This window comes from Lontra canadensis, unplaced genomic scaffold (genome assembly GCF_010015895.1).
Source record: "Lontra canadensis isolate GAN:19392208 unplaced genomic scaffold, GSC_riverotter_1.0 scaffold3, whole genome shotgun sequence".
Classification (NCBI taxonomy): Eukaryota; Metazoa; Chordata; class Mammalia; order Carnivora; family Mustelidae; genus Lontra; species Lontra canadensis.
The window spans coordinates 24,279,385-24,292,964 of record NW_022630997.1 but is presented as its reverse complement, the minus strand read 5'-3'; the positions used below and the strand labels follow the sequence as shown (position 1 = coordinate 24,292,964).

At 37.3% G+C, this 13,580-nt stretch overlaps 1 protein-coding gene across 8 annotated transcripts in view; it reads right to left on the bottom strand.

Annotated features, from left to right (window-relative positions):
- Positions 1-13,580, bottom strand: part of CPEB3 (cytoplasmic polyadenylation element binding protein 3) — a 189,384-nt gene that overhangs the window by 112,485 nt on the left and 63,319 nt on the right. For 6 of the 8 annotated variants that reach the window (XM_032836415.1, XM_032836452.1, XM_032836463.1 and 3 more), the window contains one exon: positions 6,896-7,055. In XM_032836415.1, the coding sequence (XP_032692306.1) occupies positions 6,896-7,055 (160 nt within the window). The remainder of the gene's footprint in view (positions 1-6,895; positions 7,056-13,580) is intronic. The other 2 variants (XM_032836473.1, XM_032836479.1) reach the window with 1 other exon arrangement.

The following is a 13,580-nucleotide window of genomic DNA, read 5'->3' as shown; positions in this document are numbered from 1 at the left end:
ATCACAGTCTCATAAGCTCAAGTCAAATTCATATTTAAAAGGCTAGTTATAAAAAATGACCTCTACTGTTATTCAAAGTTTCAGAGTCCAACCAACCCATATTTTTATATGTCTAAGATAAAACTTGGAATTTTCATGAATTCATAATTATGAAAGTCACCTCTTCACTTCTGCAATATGTTACAAGATAGGGAATAACTATCTTCCTCTAATCATCCCTATTTGCTCTAAAAAGTCAAGTCTTTCAGAGACCTTCACATAATAGAATTTAAATGCTGTATTTTAGAAAAGGTTATAAGAAAAATGCATATTCTGCTTGGTTGTATTTTCCACCAATTTTCTCTATAAAATTGAAAATACATTCCTTCAGAAAAAGTATCCACAAGATGAAATAATATGTAAGAATATAATAAAATGGTGTTTTAAAGTCCTTTTAAGGAAAAATGATAAAATTTTGGCACTAAAGTATTCTAAATATGTTTCAAAGAACCAAGAAGCAAAAGCTATGAGCTTAGACTTGAGGTCAAATTCTAGTTTCTTTTCATAGCAGCAGTGGATAATTTTTGGCATGCTATCAATTCCTTTGTTCCTATGTTTCCTCATTTCAGGCTATACTCTAAAATACTTAAATCATTCTTTTAAAACTCTCAGATAGGGGCACTTGGGTGGCTCAGTGGGTTAAGAATCCAATTCTTGATTTTGGCTCTGGTCATGATCTCAGGGTCCTGGGACGGCAGGTGTGTTGGGCTCTGCACTCAGCAGGGGGTCTGCATGAAGGATTCTCTCTCCCTCTCCCTCTACCCCTCCCCCTGCTCACACTCTCTCTAAAATGAATAAATAAATCTTAAAAAAAAAAAAAACTCTCAGGTGACTACACTACTATATAGAAAGGACCACTGGAAAAATAAATGGGAGATATTTATTTTTAAAAAATCATTCAACTTGTATTTATTTTCCCCCTCTTGTATAGAAACAAAACAATCACTTCTTGCTTACTCAGAAACTATGCCCCAAACAATTTGTAAACTCTGCTAACTTTTATGCAAGACAAACTCCTATGGGCCAAAGGTAGGTAGCACAAAAATAGAACTGGAGCAACAATGCAAGTAAGTAAAGAGACAGCATATTTTTCTGGAACAAACTAAATGTAATGAAGATGCACTTTTTCTGAAACAAGGGAACCTCAATATTCCACAAAAGGGGCCAATTTTGTGAAAGGCTATATAATACTAAATTTAAATTATGATGAATAAAGAAAATTGCTTCCATAACACCCAAAAGGTGTGGTATTTATTTCTTCCAAGTTTCTCTCAATTTAAATATTTTAAAGCACTATTATCAGAAGACAGCTCCCCACCCTCAGATTCAGTACACATTTGAAAAGCAAACCCTTAAAAAGAAAAAAAGAAAAAAAAGCAAACCCTTCAAATATCAGTTCTCAACTGACACCTGCTCTTTTCATTTTTCAAATTTCAGTTCCATGAATAGTGAGGAAAGAGAAAATTCAAATACACAGAAATGTTTCATCAGGTACTACACCCAAGTAGTCAGCCAGCTCTATTCTTCTGTTGTAAGGAGGAGACTACATGGGACGACAGAAAGGGTACTCTTTGCCAAGATTATTTGTTATACTGTGCTACCCAACCAGGGGATGGACCTTGCTTCACAATGTACCTACACTGCCCAACACTCTGTGGTTGGTATTTCCCTATTATTCCTCCTGTCATCACTTTGTACTCTTTGAATGTTAATCCTCAGGGAGGCTGGGATTAACCAAACCTAATGACCCTGGGTTTTCATTGGGGTTCCCCTGTGGCTAGGTAAACTTTCATCATTAGTAGCAAGCTGGGAACACCTTTAAGAAGAGTACAGAGATTTAAAAAAAAAAAAAAAAAAAAAAAAGAAGAGTACAGAGATGAATCTTTTTCCCTATTTTACAGCAAATAATTTTTTTTTTTACAGCAAACAATTTTTTAAAAAGATTCTATTTGTTGGGGTGCGTGGGTAGCTTTTTCTTTAAAAAAAACATTTATTTATTTATTTGAGAGAGAGAGCATGAGTGGGGAGAAGGGGCAGAGGGAGAGGGAAAAGTAGACTCCCTGCTGAGCAGGGAGCCTGATACCAGGCTTGATCTCAGGACCCCGAGATCATGACCTGAGCTGAAGGCAGAGGCTTAACTGACAGCCACCCAGGTGCCCACTTTCCCTATCTTTAATCCCACCTCTCCCAATGCCAGTAATCCCTTTAACCCTCATAGTTATAAGGAAAGTTGTGGATTTCCTTCCCTTCAGCCCACATGAAAAGAAGGCAGAGAATAATTCCTCTCTCTTAGGTGTTACTCTCTACCAACCCAAGGATTTCTGCGCTTAGAAAAGAAATAAGGGAGAGTGTTCATTAGTTAATCATCCTTCTCAAAACCACCCTTCTCATTTCTTGGAGGCATTCTCTCAAATAAACAATAGGAAAAGTCATACGTAATATGGTAAGAGACAACTGATAATTATATTATGTTATTCTGTTATAATCAAGTAGTTTGATATCTTTAAGAAGCCAACAAAATTAGTCTAATTTTTATTTAAATAATGGTGCTGTGATCTGATCAGCACTACTAAACACATTCCTCAGGTGCTGTGAAGAAAGCTCAATTCAACTTTTCCTCTACATTACTTAACATTTTTATCACGGGGCAGGAGGTAGAGACCTTTTAATACTGCCTACAAACATCTTCAAGTCTGATTTGGTTTTACTGAGTATAAGTATAAATGTGACTGAAAAACTGTTAAAATTCTTTACCAGGGGCCCCTGGGTGGCCCAGTTGGTTAAGCCGCTGCCTTGGGCTCAGGTCTTGATCTAGTGGGCTTCCTCCTCAGCAGGGAGTCTGCTTCTATCTCTCCCTCCCTCTGTTCCTCCCACCTGCTTGTTCTCTTGCTCTCTCTCAAACAAAATCTTTAAAAAAATACAAAGTTCTTTACTAAAACAGAAGTCTTATTACTTTCTGAACTTCCTATTCTGTCATTTCTCCCACTAACCCTTTTTTCCCCTTTAATCAAGAGAACAGTTGAATAAAGGGATTTCTCATTGCATGGATTTTTTTTAGATTTTACTTATTTGTTTGAGAGAGAGAGAGAGTGGGAGGGAGAGGGAGATAGAAACTGAAGCGGACTCCATGGTAGCTCAGAGCCAGGTGTGGGGCTCAATCCCACATTGTGAGATCATGACCTGAATTGAAACCAAGAGTTGGACACTTAACCAACTGAGCCAACCAGGCTCAGTTGCATACATCTCTAAGATGAAATATTGCTGAGAACATATTTCATCACGTTCACTTTAAATTCATCATGAAGTACTTTATCCCATCATGAATGGGATATCCTATGATATTTTTCTTTTTTTTTTTTTTACATTATTTAGATACATGATTTTGGAAAGCCAATGTAACTTAAGAGGATTATTTTCCTTTCTCCTTCAGGTGATTTTTTTTTTTTAAGATATTATTTACTTGATGGAGAGAGAGATCACAAGCAGGTAGAGAGGCAGGCAGAAAGACGGGGGAAGCAGGCTCCATGCTGAGCAGAGAGCCCAAGGTGGGGCTTGATCCCAGACCCTGAGACCATGACCTGAGCCGAAGTCAGAAACTTAACCCACTGAGCCACCCAGGTGCTCCTTAAGGTGATTTTTTATGAAGACAAAGTGTTTATCCTTCAATAATCACTACTTATCTATGACAAATATAAAATTTTTACAACTTGCATTTGAAAGCTTTTAATATTTAGCTACAGTCTAGCTAGAAGGAAGTAAATATTGTAGCAATATAAGGTTTAATTTATTACCCAGGCCAGGCAGTTAAGTAGCACAGCATTACCACCACCAGCCGGGGGCGGGGGGGGGGGGGGCGGGGAGGGAGGGGAAGGTTAACATGTGAGCACTTTCCAGTCTCAGGAACTTTGTCTGACCTTTTCAGCCGGTCCATGAAGTGGGTACTTTATTTCAATGATGAGGAAACTAAGGCTTTGAATTCAAAGAGGTTAACTGATTTATCTAGATCAACAGCCAACTAGAGGCAGAGCCAGGATTCAAACCCAAGTCTGAATGACTGGAAAGTCAGAAAGGCTGATCTGAAATTTAAGAGAATATAAAATGCCTGGAAAAATGTTAATAAAAATAATAATCTTTGCTATCTCTAGATAGTAAGTCTCAGATTATTTTTTCACTTTTCTTTTTTTTTTTTTAATTATTTGAAATTCCTACACTGAGTAAGAAAGTGGTTTTTTTTTTTTTCCCCCAAAGAAAGTCAAGCTTCAGGAAAAAAACAAAACGAGCATACAAAAACCCCATGATTCTATAACTTGAGTTTTGAGACACTCAAAAAAGTGTTCCCATGGTCAAGTGGGAGACAAAGATATTAAAGGTAGGAGGAAAAACAGGATGGAATAGAAGGAAGTGTTTTTAGACAGGGAAGCCATATGGTAAGTTCCCTAGCCTACCACCTTTCTCTTAAAGCTCTTACCTACATTTCTACATCTTTGGACCCAGAGATATCTATGAATTTACCTTAAGGAAAAGCTATGTGCAAGAGCTCATCCATGGCAGCATCACCTATTATGGAGAAAAAGCTGGAAACAATCTAAGAGTCCAAAGTTAAGGCCTATTAATAAATTATAAAGATCAGATAAAAATGTGATAACATTTTTATATAAGGTATATAAAAATAAGGGAGACTGGGTGGCTCAGTCAGTTAAGTGTCTGCCTTCGGCTCAGGTCACGATTCCAGAGTCCTGAGATCGTGCCCCACATCAGGCTCCCTGCTCAGTGGAGAGCCTGCTTCTCCCTCTCCCTCTGCCTGATGCTCTACCTCCCTGTACTTTCTATCTCTCTGTCAAATAAAAAAATAAAATCTTAAAAAAAAAATATATATATATGGATATACTATCACATTTATTTTTTAGTTTTATTTTTGTTATAATTTTCTCTATTTTTAAAGTAAAAAATTACTTAAAATTATTCCTTTAAAATGCCAGCATCATAATTACGTTATCAGAAGTAATAAGGATCAAATACATGGTGCCATAAAGCAGACCTAAAAGTCTCCCAGCTGGAAAAGGAAGCAGGAAGCTTGAACACTCTACCCAAAGGACAATGACACGGTGATGTAACTGACGATGGGAAGTAGTCCATTCATTGGACATCAAGGTGGGTGGTATGATGAACAGAGAAGTTGCAAGCATATTAAGGCTGTAAAAATGTACATATTACATGCTTTCCAACTTATTAGGACATATTATAAGTACAATGCAAAAGACTCTTACAGATGAAACCTCACATTTGCAAGTGTGGTAGAGAAATATATGCAGAGGTGGTTGGACATGCATTAAAAAAGGGGCCACTAAAAATGGAGTAAGGTATTTACATTACCCACAGTGAAGTTCCCTCTTTATACTTTGCCACTACTACTCTCAACAGGGCACAGTAGCTCCTGTGTAAACAACAGTCACAAAACTGTGGGAAATTATTTATAGACTATAATATAAGAGCTTTTCATAATATTTTATTGCTAGAAGAAAAAAATACAGACCAAAATAAAAGAGGTATGCATAAAGAACAAGGACTGAATATTTTAGAATAATTGGGAGAGGTTTATAGCTGTTTGTGGTAGAGAAGGAAGACAAATGCATCCTTAGAAGATACTAAAAACACAAACAGTCTGTGAATATCATTGGTTGTTGTTTAACATCATTCTCACTTCTAAGTGAAATATGCTCTAAATTACCATATACCTAATCTTTCAACTGAGCAAAGTCGTAAATATAACAATGAATAAATGAGAGATCTTTTTTCCTACTTCTGAAGGCCTTAAAATATGGCTTTTCTCAAATCCCTTATTTTCTTCATAGCCTGTTATCTACTTTCTTTTCACTGGAAATTGAGGAAAGCAGCAGAAAATCATGAGTGTGGCAAGAAAATGATGAAATGGATTTCTGAGGTGGCTTGAGGAAATGAATATCAGGTGTTCATAGTCAGTCACACCCTATATAAAAGCCTGGAGAGAACCAGAGGGGATCAAATTCCTCACAGCTCTGGAGGACATACGGATTCAAACAAAATGGGCACCCTTGTGGCCAACTCTTCACACTTTTCAGATATTTAGGCTCTAAACCCAAGTGGATATTTCCACAGGAAATTTCCATTATAGTATTTTAAAATATCGCAGGGCCCCTAAAAAGTCCTATAACACATAAAAATAACGATCTGTAATTAGAAATGTAACATCAACCACTAACCTGAATTTACATTGGCTCTAAAAATAGGAAGTCCTAATACTGCTGACCTTGGGACTTTCTGCCTTCTATTTAACCTAAAACGTTTGCACACTTTAAGACATTTTCTTTCTGTTCTAGCCTTAGAGAATGCAAAGAATCACTGGCTGCTCTTAAGGCTGTGTAGTGATACTTCCTATGCGACGAAAGTGATTATATTTTAATAAAATGGAACTCTTTTCTACGAAGTTTTCTGAAGCAGTCTTTGGAGATTGGTTTACTAAATCTCATATTTCCTTGCAGAATACTTTGACTTAAATGAATTACCCTGGTTCAGCTGAGGATTCCAAATGCACCAAGCCCAGAAAACTTGACTTCTGGTCTCATGCTACCCAACACATGCTTCTGCCAAACATTATGATTAAAGCAATCAACCTTGATTATTGTAGGTAGCTGAACCCAGGTTAAAAAAAGAAAATCAATTTTAAATACATTCCACAATGCTTTACAGAAGCAAACAAAAACGGAAAAAAAAAAAAAACCAAACCAAAACAGAAATGAAAAAAAAAAATCACAATTATTAAAAAGCTGATTTTTGTTTAAAACACCAAGCAAGGAATGGACATATGAATATTCCTAACCTGCAAAATGATTCCTCCACATTATATCAGCGAAACTCATTGGTGGGCCACTGGGAGGGTAGTGTTTACCTTTCAGAGGCTCATGATCAGTCCTTATCATATCCATTAAGGAGTTCTCCAACGAGTGCAAGTTAAAAGTGTCATAGGGCCTACTCCGGTCCTAAAAATAAAAACACAGAATAAGACAATACATAAAATTACTTCATAAAATTAATACTATATCATTTGTTTCTTGCCATGGATTGATGACATGAATCAAAGTTCCAGATTGTTCTAATAACACATATTCATTTCATTAAGAATAATGATTTGGCAACATTAAGTTTAATACAAGTTTCTAGAATTAATTGCATCCTTTTCCCCAATATTCTTTAATGTATATGTCCCACTACTTCAGACTTTCTCTCAAAAGAACTTAAGAAAGTAAATTCAAAGCAAAGAGTCAAGTCAACTGACTTTGCCCTCAGCCCTTCACCCCAGCCTCCAATGTCAAAGAAACATTCTATTCAAATGAACAGAGAATTTTTTATCTAGAGGAAGTCCATAATTAAGAATTCTCAGTCTACAAACAGAATCACTTTCATGAAAAAGCAAAAGGTGACTGTAGTTTCAATCTAATTTTATCAGGTATCTTTAATATTTATTACTGATAAGTTCCATACATTAGATATACTCTATAAAACTTAAAATGTGTCCAAAGTTTTATGAAAATTAACTTTTGAAAACCACTCACATGAAAAAACTTTAACCCAAGATAGTGTTTTCATGATGCTAGAGGCAAAAACATTTTGAAAATAGAGAGCTAACACAAACTAAGTGAAGAAAATCATCGTTCCACCACATTTCACTCGAGCCCATGAGAGACTATCATGTGCAAATTATTTTTACTAGCCTGAGCTAAAGGGAAGCACAACTCATGGCTTAACTTAACATTAGAGAATACACTACATTACAGACTTAGTTTGCTTTTGTTTAAGAAAAGCAAAACAGGGGCGCCTGGGTGGCTTTGGTTGTATCCGACTCTCAATTTCGGCTCAGGTCATGATCTCAAGGTCTTGAAATTGAGCTCTGCGTGGGGCTCTAGGCTCAGTGCAGGGTCTGCTTGAGATTCACTCTCCCTCTCCCATGACCCCCGCACACTCACATGGGCGCTTCTCTCTCTCTCTCTCACAAATAAATAAATCTTTAAAAAAGAAAAGCAAAACACACATCTCAACAACCACACCAAATCAAACGATAGCAATGAGAGATTATTTTCAGGGTTCTGAACAGCTTCCCCAGACCTGCAAATAATCACTTAGCATCTCCAATGAACAATAGTTAAGTAATTGTCTGGATGAGCAAAAAAGGGATAAAATAGGTTAAAAATCTCAACTTCAGTGACTATCTTCTAGCTTAAGTCTTAACTCTTAGGAAGCTGTTTTTCTTCTGGGTTCTGGAAAGCATGGCTGTAAATCTATTCAGGGAGCCAGAAAGGAAAGTGGCATTTCTGTAGCACTGAGCATAAAGGAAGAATCAGAGGGTTACTAACTGAATGAAAGCAGTATGTATACATGTAGATCCTAAGAAAAGCCGTCAACTGAGCACCAGGAGGCAAGAGTGCTAGAATAACTACTATCAATTGGGGTCTTTGGGGTACATCATGATCTACCTCTCCAGTCAGTGCCTGAAATTCCTCCCTTTATACAAACGAGAGGACTGGCTAGAGTATTTCTAATATCCCTTACAATTCTATAACTTTTTTTTTTTTAACTCAAAGATGAGGAGCAGCAGTGGAGGGTGCAGATGTTTTCAAATGCCAGAGACAGAAATTCCACTTTTACAAACTTTTAATGCACAGGTCAAGGGTCAACTCCTATACTAGGCCCTGGTGATAGAGATGAATGTTGCAACCCAGTCCCTATGTATAAAGTAACTAGTAAAAGAAGAGAGACATAACCAATTAAAATAAGAGAATAACAGGTGTTTTGACAGGGAACTGTGTAGAGTACAACAGAAATTAGGACATCTGTTTCTTAAAGAATGTGTATGTATTATAATTTTTGAAAAAAATCACATTCTGGAAAGTCCCAGGTCTCCTCAGTCTGGACCTGCCATCTGAGGTATGAGGCTTGCCTTATTCTCAATGGTCTTCAGTATTCTCATTGGTAAAATGGGATCTAACCTGTGAAAATTAGGTTGAAACTACTTAAGTATTTATTTTACTCACATTGTGTTTGCCAAAGAGCAAGCATTCAACATTTCTTAGTTCACTGCCACTACCTCCTCTCACTTGCTACCTCCACCCCATTTCTTTCTTTCTTTCTTTCTTTCTTTTAAAGGCTTTATTTATTTATTTGAGAGAGAACATGGGTGGGAGGGAGAATTCCACGCTGGGCTTGGAGCCTAATGAGGGGCTCAATCTCATGACCCTGAGAGATCATGACCTGAGCCAAAATCAAGAGTTGAACACTTAATGGACTGAGCCATCCAGGCGCCCCTCCCCATTTTTTTCTTAATACTCATCAATTGTCTGTCTATTGTTGGATAGAAAGAGACATGGAGTATTTTCTTTGGTTCTCCATTTTGGTCTCTATATAATTGAAGAAGGACTTTTCTTTCACCTTTAAGGTCTTCCTGCAGATCATTTGTTTTGTGCTGGGTTTAAGTTATCAGTGGAAACTCCAATTACTTAAGGAGTAAAACTGAATTTTCAGAAATGTAGGCTTCTCTGTCTCTGTAAGAGGTATCATATTCTTTGTCCAGAGGAAAAGCCACGGGTGAAAAAAAAAGGAATGTACGGATGAGAAGTCAAAATGACAACCTATTTCTGGCACTGACAATCCTGGAATGGATGTCTAGGAGCCTTATATATATTCTCTCTCTCTATATATATACCCTCTCTCTATATATACACCCTATATATATACCCTATATATACCTTATATATATACCCTAATATATATATTAGAAGGTTCCTAGACATCCATTCCAGATATCTATATCTATGTATCTATATCTATATACATATACATATCTCCACACTTCTAACTAGAGCCCTGCAGGCATGGGACTGTTTCAAAAAAGGCTGATAAGGTGAAGGGACTATAAGAAATGCCTGTTTGAAGGCATTCATGAATCTTCCCAGTCAGGACAGTTTATTTTTTTCATTTAGTTCTTGATATAAACCTTCAATGTAGATAACAACACACTCATTTCACACATGAAGAAGGTGAAGTTCAGAGAAGTTTCCAGCCTGGATCTAACCTCAAAGCCAATTACAGACACAAAGCCTGAAGAAACTGATCTGGTCCATACAAGCCAGTAAATGAAAGCTCTATAGAAGAACAGCATTGCATCTAATTACCAATGAAATAACCTTCACGGCAAGATGGCAGTCAGTCGCCATCAGAAGACAATATTGGATTATTAGATGACTACCTGTAAGGAAAATGGAGGGGCTATTTGGGTGGGGACTCATGCATTTGAATTGGTACTCAAACCTGTCAGATTGTCCAAATCACTTGTAGAATGGTTAAAATGCAGGTTCCTGGGCTCCAGCGAAAACCAACTTTGTCAAAATTTTAAAAGAAATAAGTGTCCCAGGTGACTCTTTTGACTAGCTAGATTTGAGAGCCACTAGACTGGACAATTCTTCAAGCTAAGACTTTATACCTGTATCTGATCAGTAAAATGGGATGGTAAAATGAGGATGGACTAGAAAGACAGCAGCAGGAAAGAGACAATTCTGGCCACTTTGTCAAGGGTCAGCTTTGCAGTCTTCTGTTGATTGTGGGTTAGGAAAGCAGTTGGCGGTCTGGCATTTAAAAGTACACACTCTGGGGCACCTGGGTGGCTCAGTGGGTTAAAGCCTCTGTCTTGGGCTTAGGTCATGACCCCGGGGTCCTGGGATTGAGCCCAAAATCGGGCTCTCTGCTCAGCATGGAGCCTACTTCCCTCTCTCTCTACTTGTGATATCTGTCAAATAAATAAATAAAATCTTTTAAAAAAATTAAAAAAAAAAGTACACACTCTGAAATCAGCCATCTGATTTTCAAATTCTGGCTCTGCCAGTTGCTGGCATGTCACTCTGAACAAGTTTCTAAACTTTGGTTCACCTATAAAATTATAATTTTCCCTATGGTTATTTTCAGTACTAAATGACAGAATGTAGAACAAGGCATCTGTACAGTGGTGGCTACTGGAATATCAGGGAGAACAAAAAGAAACTTTTATGATGCCACCTTAGAGTACTGGGACATATATTTAAAAACCCAGAGGTTCACTAGTGCTCAACAGATGAAAAGATGACAGATTAAATGCAGGACAAAGTTTGCACAGCCTTCTTAATTGAACGAATTTCAATGCAGAGGCTTATTTTCTCATTAAAATTTATTTATCTATGCCTCACTGATATACTTTTGAAGCATATTATTCATCCTTTTTGTTTTATAAGTAGTAAACATTGCTAAAAGCAACTGATTAACCAGGAAGCCTGCACGAAACAACAAAAAGGACAGAAAAAGTACAAAATTTGCAGTGAAATTCAAGCAGAAATCATACATAGATAAAACCAGACCACAATTTATCATTCGACAACAAAATTTAGAAGTGGCAACTAACCTTTCAAGTTTTTTTTTTTTTAAATAAGTTTTGGTTCTCAATATAGGGAAAATAAGGAAAAGATCTTTTTTTTTTTCATTTGTTTTTAATAAGCAAACACACCAGGAAGTATTAGAACATTTATAAATAATGCATCCCATTATTGACTCTTTCTTTGAAGATAACCAATGACAAATGCTATCAGTTAGCTGTATATAGAGGGAGCCCACTCCGATTGTACAGTTCACTAGCCCTGCTTTATTTTCTTCCCTCAGCTTGACTTAATATTAGTAAATTTATCAGGTATTTAAAATATGCCTGCCACTATTCTAAGCATGCCAAATGCATCCCCTCACAACTCTATTTTATAAACTAAGCAATTAAATCTTGGACAGATTAAGTAACTGGCCCAATATTCACAGGGCAGTAAGCAACAAAGCCAAATCCAATCTACTCAAATCCAGACTGTGTTCTTAAGGAGTCTCACTCTATGGCCTCCCTAACTTCCTCCTACTCCCTCTACCTTAAATCCTTTTCACAAACATTCCCTCAACCTAATCCTAACACATTCGGAGAGGCTTCTTTAGCCACCACCCTACCACATAGGCAACCTAATTAATCCTCTTTTGCCCTTAGTCATTTACTCTTATTCAAATGACAGTTAAACTCAAGAAGTGGCTTGATGTACCCTCTAGCATTGCCACAGGCCCACCTCCACCAGCCCTATCCCACTCACCTGCCTTTTTCTTGGGAGAGAAATCTAGGACTTTTTCTATCCTTCTGGCTTATTCCCATATTGTCTCCTAGAGATACAAGATAGAACGCTGCAAGGGTCCAACAACATCTGAGAAAAAATGTAGCTCCAGAACCAAAGATGAAATTAATCATGGTGTTTTTCATGATAGGAACTGGGCTAAATGCTTTATAGCCATGATCTCCATCCTCACCACAACCCTACAGGGTCAGCATTATCTCCATCTCACAGAAGAGAAAACTGAGGCTCACAAAGCTTATATATATATAACTGCTCAAAGTCACAAAGGTAGGCAGATATCAGGATGTGAACCCCCATCTATGACTTTCAAGTCTATGCCAGTAATGTTCCAAAACTTCTACACTGATCAGTTGCTTTGTGTCCCATAGACAATGGGACTTAGCTAGCAAAAACAGAAGCACAGACAGGATCAAAAATCAAAAGGTGGGTAGATGTTTGAAAAGGCTAGGAAAGGATAACTGGGGTTGTCAAATAATACAGAAAAACAGGAGGAATTCTTTTTTTTTTTTTTAAGATTTATTTATTTGACAGAGAGAGAGAGAGAGAGAGATCACAAGCAGGCAAAGAGAAGAGAGAGAGGGGGAAGCAGGCTCTCCGCTGAAAAGAACCCAACGAGGGGCTCAATCCCAGGACCCTGAGATCATGACCTGAGCCAAAGGCAGACGCTTAACCCACTGAGCCACCCAGGCGCCCCAACAGGAGGAATTCTTAAAGGAAGGTTTTTACATTTATCATATGGTTTCAACATAGGTATGGATAAAACATTTCAAAGTTAAATGCATTGAACACATAAGGGAGGATTAACTCACAAAACAAGTCATTTCCAAATTTCTGCTCTACTGCTCTTATTTTCTAAAAATTTTTTATTGGGGAGGGAGGGGCAGAGGGAGAGAAAGAATCTCAGTCAGACTCCACATCCAGCACAGAGCCCAACACGGGGTTCAATCCCATGACCCCAAGATCACAACCTGAGCCCAAAACAAGAGTTGGACACTTAACCAACTGAGCCACCCAGGTGCCCCTACCGTTCTTATTTTCTAATGAGTTAACATTATTTGAAACTATCTCAGCTCCCTATCTACACTATAAATACTGTTTAGTGGTAATTAATATGCTTTATTTATTTTAAATGAATATTTAACCACACAACTAACACATAAATCCATTCCTCCTGAACACACACAAACAGAAGACTATGACAGAAAAAGCAAAGTCTCCAATCCTGCCTTCTTACATTCTTCAGACCGCTACACACATTTGGCATGTATTCTTTCAGATGTTATATATATATATATATATATATATATATATATATATATATATCTCCTC